The sequence below is a fragment of the Neoarius graeffei genome, chromosome 11, assembly GCF_027579695.1.
Source record: "Neoarius graeffei isolate fNeoGra1 chromosome 11, fNeoGra1.pri, whole genome shotgun sequence".
NCBI lineage: Eukaryota > Metazoa > Chordata > Actinopteri > Siluriformes > Ariidae > Neoarius > Neoarius graeffei.
In genome coordinates this window covers 71,938,050-71,957,533 of record NC_083579.1, presented here as the reverse complement: position 1 = coordinate 71,957,533, position 19,484 = coordinate 71,938,050, and the positions used below count along the sequence as shown (strand labels likewise).

Sequence of the window (19,484 nt, the reverse complement as noted above, 5' to 3'; positions counted from 1 at the left end):
AGGTCAGAGACAAAGTTGTGGAGAAGTAGAGATCAGGGTTGGGTCATAAAAAAATGTCCCAAACTTTGAATATCCTAGGTAGCTCTGTTAAATGCATTATAGCAAAATGGAAAGAGTATGGCACCACTACAAACCTGACAAGAGAAGGCCACCCACCAAAACTCACAGACGGGGCATGGAGGGCATTGATCAGAGATGCAACAAAGACACCAAAGATAACACTGAAGGAGCTGCAAAAATCCACAGCGGAGATGGGAGTATCTGTCCATAGGACCACTTTAAGCTGTACACTCCACAGAGCGGGGCTTTATGGAAGAGTGGCCATAAAAAAAGTTATTGCTTAAAGAAAAAATAAGAAAACATGTTTGGAATTTGCCCAACAGCATGTAGCAGACTCCCTAAACACATGGAAGAAGATTCTCTGGTCAGAGAAGTCCAAAATTGAAATTTTTGGCCATCATGGGAAATGCCGTGTGTGGCACAAACCCAACACTTCCATTGCCCTGAGAAAACCATTCCTACAGTGAAGCATGGTGGTGGCAGCATCATCCTGTGGGGATGTTTTTCATCTGCAGGGACAGGAAAGCTGGTCAGTATTAAAGAAAAGATGGATGGCACTAAATACAGGGCAATTCTGGAGGAAAACCTGTTTGAATCGGCCAGAGGTTTGAGACTGGGACAAGGGGCGCAGATAGGATTTTTGAACTGGGGGGGACTGAGCTGTCAGCAAATGATTCCATTTTGTGTAAATGCATATATATATATATATATATATATATATATATATATATATATATATAAAATGTGTGTGTGTGTGTGTGTACTGAAGCTTCAATATACATTCGAATTGTGAGTTTTCTAATTGAATGAACACTGGTAGACAAAGGCCTACCTGGTCAACATTGCTCGGTTTTTGAAAAAACGTTGTAATTGTTTTTTGTTTTTTCATTGTTGACCCCACCAGGGATTGCCTACAGGCCAGGAGGACAATGTTAACATCTTGAATCTCATAATTTCAGTTAACAGTTGCTGCTTATTAAAATAACATTATACATAAAAATAACAACATTAAAAGATATTCACCTACAGCCTAGAATGCTGTTATTTTACATTTAGCCTACTTCAGGTAAATCCAAATTCCTTCTTATTATTATCAGACTAGCTACTCAACATTACAAAACAAGTATTTGTCACATCTGGGAAAGGCAACAGGCATAGGATATTTACATCTTTTGGTTCTTGAAACAAACGCTGTGATTTTTTTCCCCTCTTCTCTGGCTTAATGTGGCAGAAAGATCACCAGCTCGGTCATTAGACAGTTGTTTATGATCACTATGGTTACCGCGACAGGCAAAGTCCCCAGCTCCCCTTAGGACCCCGGGGTCGAGATGGTGCGTTACATTTACATTGGAAGTCGGAACTTGGAGCTCCGAGCAACATAACCTCAGAACTGAGCGCTTCCCAGTTTAAAAACTGGGACATCATGGAACATGGAATTCGAAAAAAATGGCCAGTTAATGAAATGAAACGAAAACCCCAACATTTATGCTGGGAGATGCTGGATTTCAATGCTTTTCCGACTTCAAACTTCCAACTTACGAGTACAACTGAACGTACCATTAGTCATAGCAGAAACACCGCTGCTATCAAATGGATGAGCTGTGCAGTGTTATTAACCGAGAATTACGTGGAAAATGAACACATTGCTTTCCCAACTCTGCAAGGATCTGCTCCAGCCTACACCGATTCAAGAAGGGGAAAATGTGGATTGATCACTGACAAGGCTGCTGCTGCTGCCATTTCAACTTTGTGCTGCAGTGTAAGTTAGTCTAACTAACGGAACATTAATCCTCACTTTTTCTACCTATGTGTGGCGCCTTACGTAGGGACGGTGGGTGGGGGGGACAGATGGGGGTCACTATAAATCTGGGGGGGGACATGTCCCCCCGTCCCCCGTGCTATCTGCGCCCTTGACTGGGACGAAGGTTCACGTTCCAGCAGGACAATGACCCTAAACATACTGCTAAAGCTACACTGGAGTGGTTTAAAGGGAAGCATTTCAATGTCTTGGAATGGCCTAGTCAAAGTCTAGACCTCAATCCAACTGAGAATATGTGGCATTATTTGAAGATCGTTGTACACCAACACAACCCATCTAACTTGAAGGAGTTGGAGCAGTTTTGCCTTGAGGAATGGGCAAAAATCCCAGGTGGCTAGATGTGCTAAGCTAATAGAAACATACCCTAAGAGAATTGCAGCTGTCATTGCAGCAAAAGGTGGCTGCAATGACAAAAGGTGGCTTTACAAAGTATTGACTTTGGAGGGGGCGGCACGGTGGTGTAGTGGTTAGCGCTGTCGCCTCACAGCAAGAAGGTCCGGGTTCAAGCCCCGTGGCCGGCGAGGGCCTTTCTGTGTGGAGTTTGCATGTTCTCCCCGTGTCCGCGTGGGTTTCCTCCAGGTGCTCCGGTTTCCCCCACAGTCCAAAGACATGCAGGTTAGGTTAACTGGTGACTCTAAATTGACTGTAGGTGTGACTATGGGTGGTAAAAGAGAGCAACTGGACTTGCTTGAAAATTCTTGAAGACGTTTCACCTCTCATCCGAAAGGCTTCTTCAGTTCTGTCTGACTGGTAGGAAGTATCAGGTATTTATCCTCTCATGGATGAAAAGCTCATCTAAGGTGTCGTTGAGTCATCCTGTTGGCGTGGGTCACTGGGGGCTGAATGTGAATGGCCTCGAGAGTCGTTAGGGTGATCAATGGATTGCCCGTTAAGGTGATCAATGGAATGCTGATTCTCTCTGTCCTCCTGTGAGCCACTGAAAACAGCTGGGTTTTGGTGTGCATTCAGTTGTCTGGGAAGTGTGCCAAGGACTGCATTGTAGGTGGCTGATAAATTATGTCTTAGACCCCCACCTCTGTTCAGTGATGGCCGTTCCAGGTTGACAAAAATGGCTTCTTTAACTCCTCGCTCATACCAACGATCCTCTCTGGCTAAAATGCGTACGTTGGAATCCTGAAATGAGTGTCCTTTGTTGTTAAGATGAAGGTAGACAGCAGAGTCCTGGCCTGAGGAACTGGCTCTCCTGTGTTGAGCCATACGCCTGTGAAGCGGTTGCTTGGTTTCACCAATATACGAGTCCGTGCATTGCTCACTGCACTGAATTGCATACACCACGTTGTCCTGTTTGTGTCTGGGTATTCTGTCCTTAGGGTGGACCAATTTCTGCTTCAGGGTGTTACTGGGTCTGAAACGTACCGGAATGTTGTGTTTGTAGAAAATCCTCCTGAGTTTCTCAGATAGACCAGAAATGTAGGGAATGACAATGTTCTTGCGTTTGTTCCTGTTATCCTCCTTGTCCGTTGTGTTCCTTTTCCTGCTCTTGAAGAAAGACCAGTTGGGATACCCACAGTTCTGAAGTGCTTTCCTGATGTGATTCTGCTCCTTCTCTTTTCCCTCTACCGTTGTAGGGATGTTCTGAGCCCTGTGTTGCAAGGTCCTGATGACCCCCAATTTGTGTTCCAGTGGGTGGTGAGAATCGAAGAGTAGGTACTGGTCCGTGTGTGTGGGTTTCCGGTAGACCTCGATGCTAAGGCTTCTGTCTTGTCTAATGTGTACATCACAATCCAAGAAGGCTAGATTATTCCCACTTACGTCCTCCCGAGTGAAATTGATGTTGATATCCACTGCATTGATGTGTTTAGAGAAGGCTTCCACTTCATGGGCTTTGATTTTAACCCAGGTGTCATCCACGTATCTGAACCAGTGGCTGGGAGCAACTCCTGAAAAAGTGGTCAAAGCTTTATGTTCCACTTCCTCCATGTAAAGATTGGCCACAATAGGGGACACCGGTGAGCCCATGGCACATCCATGCTTCTGTCTGTAGAAACTTTCATTAAACTGGAAATAAGTGGTAGTCAGGCAGAGGTCAAGCAGGGTGCAAATCTGGTCCGTGGTGAGGTTCGTTCTATCCAGTAAGGTGTTGTCTTGAAGGAGTCGTTTTCTAACAGCTTCAGCTGCTTCTGTGGTGGGAATGCAGGTGAAAAGAGAAGTGACATCATAAGAAACCATGGTTTCATCTAAGTCTAGTTTGAGGTCTGCAACTTTAGTAGCAAAATCTTGGGAGTTTTTGACGTGATGTAGCGTATTCCCAACAAGAGGAGCCAGGATGGTGGCTAGGTGTTTGGCAATGTTATAGGTGACAGAGTTTATACTGCTGATGATAGGTCTGAGTGGAGCTCCTTCCTTGTGAATCTTGGGGAGTCCGTATATGAGAGGTGACCAGTGACCCACGCCAACAGGATGACTCAACGACACCTTAGATGAGCTTTTCATCCATGAGAGGATAAATACCTGATACTCCCTACCAGTCAGACAGAACTGAAGAAGCCTTTCGGATGAGAGGTGAAACGTCTTCAAGAATTTTCAAGCAAGTCCAGTTGCTCTCTTTTACCACCCATAGTTACTATGACCTGGATGACTGAGAATATTCACAGACACTGTAGGTGTGAGTGTGAATGGTTGTCTGTGTCTATGTGTCAGCCCTGTGATGACCTGGCGACTTGTCCAGGGTGTACCCCGCCTTTCGCCCGTAGTCAGCTGGGATAGGCTCCAGCTTGCCTGCGACCCTGTAGAACAGGATAAAGCGGCTAGAGATAATGAGATGAGATGAGATGAGATGACTTTGGAGGGTGAATACCAATGCACACTCCAGATTTCTGTTTTTTTTTCATTTTAATTATTTTTACTGTCACAATATAAAACAATTTGCACCTTTAAAGTGGTAGGCATGTTGTGTAAATCAAATGATGCTCACCCTCCAAAAATCCATTTTAATTCCAGCTTGTAATGTGACAAAACAGGAAAACACTAAGGGAGAATGAATACCATTACAAGACACTGTAAATAAAGAAAAAAATACAGAAAATATAGAAAAATCAAGAACAGAACATCTGAAGCCAGGAGATCACAGTGCAGTGAATTTACACTCTGAAAACAAACAAACAAAACCCCCGTTTCTTGCTCTTATGATAATTCTGCAATAAACAGACTATGTACTATGTGGCTCTTTTCGTCCTTCTCCATGTAATATTTAAAACAGCAGCATCAAATTTCAGAGCAATGGGTGTGATCATAGTGTTCATCATTGTCATGATGTCACATCCTGTCTCCTCACGCACACTATGAAGTCTGATCATCCATCACATTTTACTGAATCAGACAGAGATCATTTGCTCCTTACACAAATTTAAACAAAATCAATATGATTAGATTTCCATTGAAACTCATCATCTGTGTGAGCTGCCTCTCAGGTAATCTTCGAGTTGATATCACTCCATGGAGAATGTGTTACACTGAATATTTGTTATAATTTACTCTCCATACTTTGCTAAGGATGTCTTGCAAGATATTTTTTTCATGTGGGATTAGATCAAATAAAATACACATGCAAGAGAAATCTAGATTTAACACTTTTCTTTCAATCTAGGTTCTTTGATATCTAAAGATGTTCATCAAAGTCCTGCTGATGTGTTGTGTTTACCTGAAGAGAATGTCACTCTAACCTGCAAACACAGCATCCAAAGCTACAATACAATACTGTGGTATCAGAGGACACATGAAGACACCAATTTGAAACTCATCGGATATGTTTTTGGTACCAGGCCGAAATATGAGGGGAATTATGAAGGTAGTTTTACAGTGAGTGGAAATGGAGAGTCATCAGTTTCTCTACAAATTCCCAAAGCTACCCAAGCGCTGCACACTGCTCTGTACTTCTGTGCAGCTTCTTACACACAGTGTCACACACGTCCTCTCCTCAAAACAAAAACCTGTCTCTAATCAACTCTACAGACTCAGACACCTGTTTAACCACATCACAAGTCACAATAATCACCAAACTGCTGACATTTTTCCAACATTAAACCATTATGTCGAACAGCATGTGATGTCATTTCCTTTGTCATATACAGACAGAGATCAGTTCAGGTTAATTTATCCTCCTCCCACTGTCAGATGAGTTCAGTTCAGGTCACTGTGTCCCTCTTTAACACCAGGAGTCCAACATGATCACAGCCCTCCTTATTCTGTCTCTTTTCTGGTGAGACTTCACAACTACAAACACAGCAACATTTTATCTTTAAGTTGTTTCAGCATTTGAATTCTATCTATCTATCTATCTATCTATCTATCTATCTATCTATCTATCTATCTATCTATCGTGGTATGCAAAAGTTTGGGCACCCCTGCTCAAAATTGCTGTTACTGTGAACAGTTAAGCAAGTTGAAGATGAAATGATCTCCAAAAGGAGTGACTCATTCCCTTTATATTTTAAGCAAAAACTATTTTTTATTTTCTTCTTTTACATTTTCAAAATGACAAAAAAGGAAAAGGGCCCGAAGCAAAAGTTTGGGCACCTTGCATGGTTAGTACCTAGTAACAACCCCTTTGGCAAGTATCACAGCTTGTAGACACGTTTTGTAGCCAGCTAATAATCTTTCAGTTCTTACCTGGGCGATTTTCGCACATTCGTCCTTGCAAAAAGCTTCCAGTTCTACAAGTTTCTTGGGCTGTCTTGCATGCACTGCTCTTTTGAGATCTATCCACAGATTTTCAATGATGTTTAGGTCAGGGGACTGTGAGGGCCACGTCAAAACCTTCAGCTTGGGCCTCTTGAGGTATTCCATTGTAGATTTTGAGGTGTGTTTTGGATCATCGTCTTATTGTAGGACCCATCCTCTTTTTAACTTCAACTTTTTTTACAGATGGTGTGATGTTTGCTTCCAGAATTTGCTGGTATTTATTCGAATCCATGCTTCCCTGGACCAATTAAATGTGCCCTGTGCCACTGGCTGCAACACAACCCCAAAGCATGATCGATCCACACCCATGCTTCAGAGGTGGAGAGGTGTTCTTTTACTGGAATTTGGCACCCTTTTTTCTCCAAACATACCTTTGTACATTGTGGCCAAAAAGTTCTATTTTGATTTCATCAGTCCACAGTTTCCAAAATGCATCAGGCTTATTTAGTTGTTCATTTGCAAACTTCAGATGCTGAATTTTGTGGCTAGGATGCAGGAAAGGTTTTCTTCTGATGACTGTCCCATGAAGGTCATATTTGTTCAGGTGTTGCTGCATAGTAGAACAATGCACCACCACTCCAGGGCCTGCTAAATCTTTCTGAAGGTCTTTTGCAGTCAAACAGGGGGTTATATTTGCCTTTCTAGCAATCCAACAGGCAGTTCTTTCAGAAAATTTTCTTCATCTTCCAGACCTCACCTTGATCTCCACTGTTTCTGTTAACTGCCATTTCTTAATAACATTATGATCTGAGGAAACAGCTACCTGAAAACACTTTGCTACATTCTTGTAGTCTTCTCCTGCTTTGTGAGCATCAATTATTTTATTGTTCAGAATGCGAGGGAGTTGCTTAGAGGAGCGCATGGCTGTTGATTTTAGGGACAAGTTTGAGGAGTCAGAGAGTTGATACAGCTTTGAAATCTGCATCATCTGACCTTTCCTAACGAAGAATTTGAACAAGCCACAGCTCAATAAGCTAATTAAGGTCTGGAACCTTGGTAAAAGTTACCTGAGAACTCAAATGTATTGGGGTGCCCATTTTTTCGCATGGTGTCCCTTTTCTTTTTTCACTCTCCAATTGTACAAAACAAAAATAATACACAAATCTTACAGAAGAACACTGAAAAGAAATGTCTCGTCTTTACCTTTATGCCTTTTGGTGATCAGGTCATCTTCTGCTCACTTAACTATTCACAGTAACAGACATTTTCAGTAAGGGTGCCCAAACTTTTGTATGCCACTCTATCTATCTATCTATCTATCTATCTATCTATCTATCTATCTATCTATCTATCTATCTATCTATCTATCTATCTGCTTCTCTCTCACAAGTCAAGTGGATGGAAGTGGTGTTATCCAGAAGCCTGATATAATCTGGGGTTCTCCAGGGAATTCTGAAGAAATGATCTGCAGTCACAATAAGGGTATAACTTATAATCAGATGTACTGGTTTAAACAGGTTCCAGGGTAGGGAATTACACTCCTCGTTTACACATCGGTTGGTGTTGAACCAGATTATGGGATATTCAGTATATGAAGCAGTTACGACTGTAGCTGAGAGTGGCTCTTTAACAGTGAAGAACTTGGATCCAGGAGATGATGCTCTGTATTTGTGTGCTGTGAGCAACACTGTGGTACAAACGCTCTACAGCACTGAACAAAAACTGTAAGAAGTAAAGGTACTGTGTGTGTGCGTATTCATCTTGTGTCTAGGTGGTGCTGTTGTTTCATTTATTCACTCATTTAAAAGAGGTTTTATATGAAGCACCTCATGTTTGCAGGAGAATAAATCCCATGCATTCATCTGAGCATAAAACAGAAATATGGAGTGTACATAGGTATTCACCTTTTGTATGAAACCCCTAAATAAGAGCTGGTCCAACCAATTCACTTCAATAGTCACATAATTATTTGATTACAATCCACCTGTGGGCAATTTGTGTATCACATGATCTGTCACATGATGTCTGTATAAATCAACCTGTTCTGGAAGGACCGGGAGTCTGCAACATGACTAGGCAAGCAAGATGAAAAACAAAAAGCACTCCAAAAAGGTCAGAGACAAACTTGTGGAGAAGTATAGATCAGTGTTTGGTCATAAAAAAAATCTCCCAAACTTTGAATATCCCACAGAGCACCATTAAATCCATTATTGCAAAATGGAAAGAAAATGGCACCACTACAAACCTGACAAGAGAAGGCCGCCCACCAAAACTCACGGACGAGGCAAGGAGGGCATTAATCAGAGATACAACAAAGACACCAAAGATAACACTGAAGGAGCTGCAAAGTTCCACAGCGGAGATGGGAGTATCTGTCCATAGGACCACTTTAAGCCGTACACTCCACAGAGCAGGGCTTTATGGAAGAATGGCCATAAAAAAGCCATTGCATCAAGAAACAAATTAATAATGAGAAAACACATTTGGAGTTTGCCCAACAGCATGTGCCACAGTCCCCAAAAACATGGAAGAAGATTCTCTGGTCAGATGAGACTAAAACTGAGCTTTTTGGCCATCATGGGAAATGCCATGTGTGGCACAAACTCAAGACTTCACATCACGCTGAGAAGACCATTCCTACAGTGAAGCATGGTGGTGGCAGCATCATGCTGTGGGGATGATTTTCATCTGCAGGGACAGGAAAGCTGGTTGGGACAAAACAGAAACTCTGAAGCCAGGAAATCACAGGGCCATGAAATTACACTCTGAAAACAAAGAAACAAACAAACAAAAGCCCATTTTCTTGCTCTTATGATAATTCTGCAATAAACAGACTATGTACTATGTGCCTCTTTTCGTCCTCCTCCATGTAATATTTAAAACAGCAGTGTTAAATTTCAGAGCAATGGGTGTGATCATAGTGTGCATCACTGTCATGATGTCACGTCCTGTCTCCTCACGCACACTATGAAGTCTGATCATCCATCACATTTTACTGAATCAGACAGAGATCATTTGCTGCTTACGCCAGTTTAAACAAAATCAATATGATTAGATTTCCGTTGAAACTCATCATCTGTGTGAGCTGCCTCTCAGGTAATCTTTGAGTTGATATAACTCCATGGAGAATGTGTTACACTGAATATTTATTATAATTTACTCTCCATACTTTGCTAAGTATGTCTTGCAAGTTATTTTTTTTCATGTGGGATTGGATCAAATAAAATACACATGCAAGATAAATCTATTTGATTTCCACAACATGCTTACCACTTTAAAGGTGTAAATCTTTTTTATAGTGACACAAACATTAATTAAGATGAAAAGACAGAAATCTGGAGTGTGCATAGGTATTCCCCCCTTCGTATGAAACCCCTAAATAAGAGCTGGTCCAACCAATTCACTTCAGTAGTCACATAATTATTTGATAAAGATCCAACTGTGTGCAATCAAAGTGTCATATCATCTGTCACACGTAATCTGTATCAATAAACCTGTTCTGGAAGGACCCTGACTCTGCAACACTACTAAGCAAGCAACATGAAAACCAAGGAGCCTCCAAAAAGGTCAGAGACAAAGTTGTGAAGAAGTATAGTTCAAGGTTGGGCCATAAAACTTTGAATATCCCAGGTAGCTCCATTAAATGCATTATAGCAAAATGGAAAGAATATGGCACCACTACAAACCTGACAAGAGAAGCCCACCCACCAAAACTCACAGACCAGGCAAGGAGGGCATTGATCAGAGATGCAACAAAGACACCAAAGATAACACTGAAGGAGCTACAAAGATCCACAGCGGAGATGGGAGTATCTGTCCATAGGACCACTTTAAGCCGTACACTCCACAGAGCGGTGCTTTATGGAAGAGTGGCCAGAAAAAAAAGCCATTGCTTAAAGAAAAAAATAAGAAAACACATTTGGAGTTCACCCAACAGCATGTGGCACACTCCTCAAACACATGAAAGACAATTCTCTGGTCAGATGAGACTAAAATTGGTATTTCTGAAATGCATGGGAAATGCCATGTGTAGCAAAAACCCAACACTTCCCAAAACCCTGACAACACCATTCCTACAGTGAAGCATGGTGGTGGCAGCTTCATGCTGTCGGGATGTTTTTCATCTGCAGGGACAGGAAAGCTGGTTGGGACAAAATAGAAAATCTGAAGCCAGGAAATCACAGTGCAGTGAATTTACACTGAAAACAAACAAACAAAAACCCAGTGTCTTGCTCTTATGATAATTCTGCAATAAACAGACTATGTACTATGTGCCTCTTTTTGTCCTTCTCCATGTAACATTTAAAACAGCAGCATCAAATTTCAGAGCAATGGGTGTGATCATAGTGTTCATCACTGTCATGATGTCACATCCTGTCTCCTCACACACACTATGAAGTCTGATCATCCATCACATTTTACTGAATCAGACAGAGATCATTTGCTCCTTACGCCAGTTTAAACAAAATCAATATGATTAGATTTCCATTGAAACTCATCATCTGTGTGAGCTGCCTCTCAGGTAATCTTCGAGTTGATATCACTGGAGAATGTGTTACACTGAATATTTGTTATAATTTACTCTCCATACTTCGCTAAGGATGTCTTGCAAGTTTTTTTTTCATGTGGGATTAGATCAGATAAAATAAACATACACGAGAAATCCAGATTTAACACTTTTCTTTCAATCTAGGTTCTTTGATATGTAAAGATGTTCAACAAAGTCCTGCTGATGTGTTGTGTTTACCTGAAGAGAATGTCACTCTAACCTGCAAACACAGCATCCCAAGCTACAATACAATACTGTGGTATCAGAGGACACATGAAGACACCAATTTGAAACTCATTGGATATGTTTTAGGTACCAGGCCAAACTATGAGGGAAATTATGAAGGTAGTTTTACACTGAGTGGAAATGGACAGTCATCGGTTTCTCTACAAATCCCCAAAGCTACCCAAGCGCTGCACACTGCTCTGTACTTCTGTGCAGCTTATTACACACAGTGTCACACACGTCCTCTCCTCAAAACAAAAACCTGTCTCTAACCAACTCTACAGACTCAGACACCTGTTTAACCACATCACAAGTCACAATAATCACCAAACTGCTGATATTATTCCGAAATTAAACCATTATGTCGATAGAACAACAGCATGTGATGTAATTTCCTTTGTCATATATAGACAGAGATCAGTTCAGGTTAATTTAAATTCGGTAAAGACAAATATCCTGGCAAGGTATATATATATATATATATATATATATATATATATATATATATATATATATATATGTATACGGTGTATATATATATATATATATATATATATATATATATATATACACCGTATACATACATATATATATACATATATATATATATATATATACACACACACACTACCGTTCAAAAGTTTGGGGTCACCCAGACAATTTTGTGTTTTCCATGAAAAGCCACACTTTTATTTACCACCATAAGTTGTAAAATGAATAGAAAATATAGTCGAGACATTTTTCTGGCCATTTTGAGCATTTAATCGACCCCACAAATGTGATGCTCCAGAAACTCAATCTGCTCAAAGGAAGGTCAGTTTTATAGCTTCTCTAAAGAGCTCAACTGTTTTCAGCTGTGCTAACATGATTGTACAAGGGTTTTCTAATCATCCATTAGCCTTCTGAGGCAATGAGCAAACACATTGTACCATTAGAACACTGGAGTGATAGTTGCTGGAAATGGGCCTCTATACACCTATGCAGATATTGCACCAAAAACCAGACATTTAGTAGAATTTAGCTAGAATAGTCATTTACCACATTAGCAATGTATAGAGTGTATTTCTGATTAGTTTAAAGTGATCTTCATTGAAAAGAACAGTGCTTTTCTTTCAAAAATAAGGAAATTTCAAAGTGACCCCAAACTTTTGAACGGTAGTGTATATGTAGTGTGTGTGTGTAAAAAAAAATCCAATGTTCCACACTCCAGCCCAGTTGTTGGCAGTAATTTACCTTTAAGTTGGTTTACCAACTGCCAAAAAAAACCTAAAGAAGAAGAAGAAAATGGTGGAGCGTGTTACTGAACCAACTGAGGACGAAATAAAATCTCTACTTGAAAACAATACCCCCAAAAATACAAAAAAAAGCAAAAAATGTTGAGTGAAAGTATTTGATGGTAAGAAAAATATTCTATTTTATTTTCAACAATTATTATTATTACATTTTTCACAAATTGCAACTGTCATTTCGCCGGTTTGCTTACATTCTAAGCGGAAATGATTTTGTCGGATGTTTTGTATAAAGTTTTTATTTCTTGAATTTACAAACAATAAAAGTAAAAATGGGGGCGGCACAGTGGTGTAGTGGTTAGCACTATCGTCTCACAGCAAGAAGGTCTGGGTTCGAGCCCAGCAGCTGGCGAGGGCCTTTCTGTGTGGAGTTTGCATACTTTTCCCGTGTCCGCATGGGTTTCCTCCGGGTGCTCCGGTTTCCCCCACAGTCCAAAGGCATGCAGGTTAGGCTAACTTGTGACTCTAAATTGACCACAGGTGTGAATGTGAGTGTGAATGGTTGTCTGTGTCTACTGTATGTGTCAGCCCTGCGATGACCTGGTGATTTGTCCAGGGTGTACCCTGCCTCTCGCCCATAGTTAGCTGGGATAGGCTCTAGCTTGCCTGTGACCCTGTAGGACAGGATAAGCAGCTACACATAATGGATGGATGGATGGATGGATGGATGGATGGATAAAAGTGAAAATACTCTGTCAAAATCCAGTGAATGTGGATCAAATAAGACAGTTATTCCACTTAATCTCATCATACATGGCTTATAGCCAACTCGGCGCAATGCACCTCGTCAGCTATCAGCTCATGTATGACTCGATTTCATGGAATAACTCTTAAATATATATATCTATCTTACTCTGCCACTCAAAAATTGACAAAACAACTCAGTTTGATAGCTCAGTTACATCAGTAGATGGTGCAAATGCACTACAGCACTGAACAAAAACTGAAAGAACTGTGTTGATCTTCATCTTGTCTCGAGGTGGTGCTGTAGTGTCATGTATTCCCTCATTTAAAAGAGGTTTTATATAATGCACCTTATGCTTGCAGCTGAATTAATTTCTATCATTCATCTGACAAGCTTTAGAGCTTTGGTCAAGACTGTGCTTTTTTGAACTTACAGAACTTACACAGACCTCAAGCATTGTGCTACTATGCTATAATATAAATAGAATGAAGATGATGAGTTGCTATTTCTTTTGACAAGCAGAGTAACAACAGCATGATCATAGTTTTATTTGTTATAAATTATTGTTTATAAAAAGCTTGCTGGGGCGGCACGGTGGTGTAGTGGTTAGCGCTGTCACCTCACAGCAAGAAGGTCCGGGTTTGAGCCCTGTGGCCGGCGAGGGGCTTTCTGTGCGGAGTTTGCATGTTCTCCCCGTGTCCGCGTGGGTTTCCTCCGGGTGCTCCGGTTTCCCCCACAGTCCAAAGACATGCAGGTTAGGTTAACTGGTGACTCTAAATTGACCGTAGGTGTGAATGTGAGTGTTTGTCTGTGTCTATGTGTCAGCCCTGTGATGACCTGGCGACTTGTCCAGGGTGTACCCCGCCTTTCACCCGTAGTCAGCTGGGATAGGCTCCAGCTTTCCTGCGACCCTGTAGAACAGGATAAAGCGGCTAGAGATAATGAGATGAGATGAAGAAGCTTGCTGTCAGTGTGACTACTTTTAACAGGCATGTCAATGGTTGTACATGTTAATCATTCTCATCTCATCTCATTATCTCTAGCCGCTTTATCCTGTTCTACAGGGTCGCAGGCAAGCTGGAGCCTATCCCAGCTGACTACAGGCGAAAGGCGGGGTACACCCTGGACAAGTCGCCAGGTCATCACAGGGCTGACACATAGACACAGACAACCATTCACACTCACATTCACACCTACGGTCAATTTAGAGTCACCAGTTAACCTAACCTGCATGTCTTTGAACTGTGGGGGAACCCGGAGCACCCAGAGGAAACCCACGTGGACACGGGGAGAACATGCAAACTCCGCACAGAAAGGCCCTCGCCGGCCACGGGGCTCGAACCCAGACCTTCTTCCTGTGAGGCGACAGCGCTAACCACTACACCACCGTGCCACCCACATGTTAATCAGTCTAAAAAAATCATGGGGGAAGCCATGTCCTTATAGTGAGAGAAGCAGTTTAGGAACCAAAAGGTTGCCGGTTTGAGTCCCTGGACCATCATTCAATTCTCTGGATAAGAGTGTGTGATAAATCCGTTTATATATATATATAAGGTATGTGGAGTCCATGAACGATTTCACAAATTTTCAATATTCGCGAACCCACTCGCTTGACTGTCTCTCCCGATGCTGGTGGTCGTCCAGATCCTTTGGCCCTGCACACACACACACACACACACACACAGTCTTCCTCTTTGAACGTTGTTTTTTTTTTGTGCCATGTCCAAATCTACATTGCAGTAGGTGCATTTTTAGAGAATTCACTTATAAATGCACACTGCACAGTCTTGTTCGACTGTGTTCAAGCGTACTCTAACACACAAAATGCCTTTTTCTTTTCCAGTGAATGGCATTTCTATACCTAAAAAGATAAAAACAAAAAACATTAAACATAAAATTTTGACCTGTTTCCACACATGCTGTTAAAATTTGAGGTCAACTGAATGAGAATTGGCAAAGTTATTAGATTATGAAATGATATTAAATTTGTTGAAACACCCTGTATATAACAGTTATTCCAAGAAATCGAGTCGTACATGGGCTGATAGCCGATGAGGTGCATAGCACCGAGTTAGCTATAATCCATGTACGACAAGATTGAGTGGAATAACTGTTTTATTATATCCGCATTCACTGGATTTTAAGAAACAGAGCATTTTTATTTTTTGCAAATTCGATAAATAAAAACTTTATACAAAGTTGCTGACAAAATTATTTCCATTTAGAACGTAAACAAACTGGCAAAATGACACTCACAATTTGTGAAAAATGCTATATTATTATTATTATTATTATTATTGAAAAATAGAAAAAGATAAGCTGTTACCATCAAATACTTTTATTCCATATTTTGTAGCTTTTTTAATTTTTTTTGGAGTGTTATTTTTTTTGGGCAGTTGGCAAACCAACTTAAATGTGCATTACTGCCACCTACTGGGCTGGAGTGTGGAACAGGAGATATTGGGGGGGGGCATATTCTTTTAGCTATTTCTGTTCCTTTTAAATGCTTGGTAATTTTTTTTTGGGGGGGGGGTTTCGAGTAGAGTTATTATTTCGTCCTTGGTTGGTTCAGCAGCACACTCTGCCATTTTTTTTTTCTAGTCATGGGTCATGGTATTTGAGCTGGTAGTAGAGTAGCCAGTCAAAGTGCACGATTGCTCATATCCAGTGGAAAATATATATCACATGATGTTCCATGGTATAATTGCATCCTCTGGTCCATCTGGGAAAACTTTATTCCCCACTACTGAGCCAATTTATGAAGGCAAAATTGCTGGAGATGCAGACAAAGAATGTTCATTAATTATAAGGAATATTTCTTCTGCAGAAACTGGGTTGTATTTCTGTGCACACATTGCAATTGTCTAACAAATACCTCATCTCAGCTGCTGATAGGAATCCAACGATGAAACCACAACCCCATGCTACAGAAAAGTCATGAGCACAAGCATACGATGTCATTTCCTGTCCCTGTACTGTATATTGTAGATCCATAACCGAGAAGAAAAATAAGCTCTCTCGCTCCAGATGCAGAACCATGATCAGAACCATCATTATCACCATCACTGCCTTTGTGATTTTTTCAACAGGTATTAAAATAGTATGTAATATAGTGGCTTGACAAATTATTTTAAAAAACACCACATTTTATGTTTTAGTATAGCGGTAATCATTTTGAAACAAGACAAACTTAGTAAAGAAATTCAATAAACCTTTAAATTGTGTTGGTTTTACAGGAATGTCATTAAGCTTCACTGTCCATCAAAAGCCTCCTGATTTTTTGTTGAATGAGCATGATGATGTGAGGTTTGAGTGTTCTCAGCGTGACCCAAGCTACAATGTCATCCTCTGGTACAAACAGTCTGGGGACCAAGATCTACAACTACTTGGACATCTCTACAGAAATAATAAATACGTAGAATCTGGTTTGAATAGAGAAATTAAACTGGATGGAGATGGAGCAAGTGATGCCTTTCTGATCATGGAAAACGTGTTGAGAAATGACAGTGCTGTGTATTACTGTGCAGGTAAAACATACACAGTGTATAAGATCCCTGGTTAGCTCTACAAAAAGCTCACACTGACTCACCATCATATACATGCAGTATGGCATGGTGAGTGATGGTCGAAATATATTTATTGGTTTCAATTAACCTATTGGATGTCATTGTGGCTGAATTCTGGGAAGGAAGGAAGGAAGGAAGGAAGGAAGGAAGGAAGGAAGATGAAAAAGTGGATATTTGCAAAAAAAAAGCCTTTTTCTGCTTTTACCATATTTTGACATGAAAAAGTTTAATTACTTTCTTATCTTGTCTAAGCTGTCTTCATGAAAAGGCAAATTTAAGACATGGTCCTGGTCACACTATTGGACCTACTCCAAAAAATATCATGTCTAAGCTCCTATTAGATCATGTTACATATTTATCACCAAAAGCACAACATGTCCTAATAGTTTTCATATAGGACTAGCTTGCATAGCATAATTACCTCCGCCAAGGAGGTTATGTTTTCGGTAGTGTTGGTTTGTTTGTTTGTTGGTTTGTCTGTTAGCAACATTACGGAAAAAGTTATGAATGGATTGCTCTGAATTTTTTTTCCAGAGGTGTGACTGGGCACAAGTAACAATCCATTAAATTTTGGCGGTGATCCAGATCACCTTCTGGATCCAGGATTTTTTTAAAGGATTCTTTACCATTGCGAGATGAGCTGCTTGGCAGAGGTCTGCGCTCTCTGAGTGCTTTTCTAGTTGTTTTTTTTCCTGATCTATTTCCAGGTGACCACAGTCACCCAAAGCCTCCCATTTGGCCGTATGCCATGTTCCCCATCTCATCTCATTATCTCTAGCCGCTTTATCCTGTTCTACAGGGTCGCAGGCAAGCTGGAGCCTATCCCAGCTGACTACGGGCGAAAGGCGGGGTACACCCTGGGCAAGTCGCCAGGTCATCACAGGGCTGACACATAGACACAGACAACCATTCACACCTACGGTCAATTTAGAGTCACCAGTTAACCTAACCTGCATGCCTTTGGACTGTGGGGGAAACCGGAGCACCCGGAGGAAACCCACACGGACAGAACATGCAAACTCCACACAGAAAGGCCCTCGCCGGCCACGGGGTTCGAACCTGGACCTTCTTGCTGTGAGGCAACAGTGCTAACCACTACACCACTGTGCCGCCCTGTATGCCATGTTGCATGCAGATATTGAACCAGATAGGAACTGTTCATAGTTTCTTCCTGTTTAGCATAGCCTCAAAATGTCTTGTTGGTTGGACGACTAAGAGTTGATGGTTTAAATGTGTCATAAGATTCAAGCTGCATGTTGAATGTCAGTCTCGCCAGATGCAATGCAAACCCATGGTTCTGTGTGTGACTTTTTTGTGAACAACTTTAAGTTATTTCTAGGAGGCTCCTGCATCTCAACAGGTAAGAACTGGAGTCATTCAGAATGCTCTCTGAGAAGGCAGAGTCTAACATATACGTATAGGTGTAATACACAGACTTCTGAAACACTGAGAATTTTAAGATGTGCCATTTGTCCAAAGTTAATTCAACTATTTTCCATAAACATTTATGTCACCTACGGAATTTCAATTGCCTTTGTAACCGGTGTTCCGATTCTGCTGAAATGTTCAATTTTTGCCACAAAGGAAGTGTGTTTACCTTGCTGGGATCTAGTGTAGTAGTCGAGTCACTAAACCTCGAGTCCGAGTCCAGTCTTTAGTCCCCAGTGTTCAAGTCCGAATGAAGTCCAAGGCATTAAAAAAAAATTTCAAGTTGAGTCCGAGTTGAGTCCGAGAACAAGACTCCAACCACACCATTTGATAGTGGCTGTTTTCGCGCCATTAAAATTTGTTTGCTCCTGAACATGACATATGAACAGGTGAATGTGCTTCTCTTTGTCAGGGAGTGTGAAGTATTCTGTCAGAGATGGTTGGGAGATGGATGTAAGTGCAGAAGGTGTGTTTATTAATACAAGTGAAGACACGTAAACAATCCAGAATGACAGGTAAAATCGTAAAACAGTAAAACAGGTAATAGGTTGAGCAAGGCACAAACAGGCTATTGTAGACCGGGCAGAGTCTAAGACTAGAAACAGGAAATCAGGGATCAGGAAACCAAACAAGGAAATAAGGCTCAGTAACGTTTCAGCAACGCGACTCAATACTTCGCAAAGTAAGTGCGTTTTCACAGTTTTTATATAGGCGCGCTGGTTGTGCCTTAATCCTGTGCAGGTGTGAGCCATTTATGGCATGAGAGTCCGCTTGGCATGCGCACTGTCCGGAGCGTGCCTGAGAGTCTATCTGATGCATGTGCCAAGGCGCGCAGGTGTGACACTCTTGCATGAAATTGGTATAAAAATTAATGTAGATATAAATATCTTATACCAAATTATTATGGCATGTTACAAAAAAATAAAGAAAAAATCAGAGTCTTTGTCTCCAATTTACGAGTCTGAATACAGTTAATGCATGAGTCCAAGTCCGAGTCATCAGTGCTCAAGTCCAAGGCAAGTCACAAGTCCTTAAAATTAGGGCATGAGTCAGACTCGAGTCCGAGTCCTGGACTTGAGTACTACAAGCCTGCTTGCATCATTGACCAGCTTAGATAAAGTGAATTTTAGAAACATTGAGTTTACACCACCTTATGTGAAACAACTTTTTGTTGCTTCATTCAGATGCCTGGTTAATGTGCACTAGGTCCCATTAAGCTCCT

The 19,484-nt window shown here is 41.1% G+C and overlaps 1 gene segment (V, D, J or C); it reads left to right on the top strand.

The window, feature by feature from the left end:
- Positions 1-5,227: 5,227 nt before the first annotated feature.
- Positions 5,228-5,839, top strand: LOC132893699 (Ig kappa chain V-V region MOPC 21-like). The segment is given in 2 exon segments: positions 5,228-5,310; positions 5,487-5,839. Coding segments are annotated over 2 exon segments (402 nt in total).
- Positions 5,840-19,484: the final 13,645 nt, after the last annotated feature.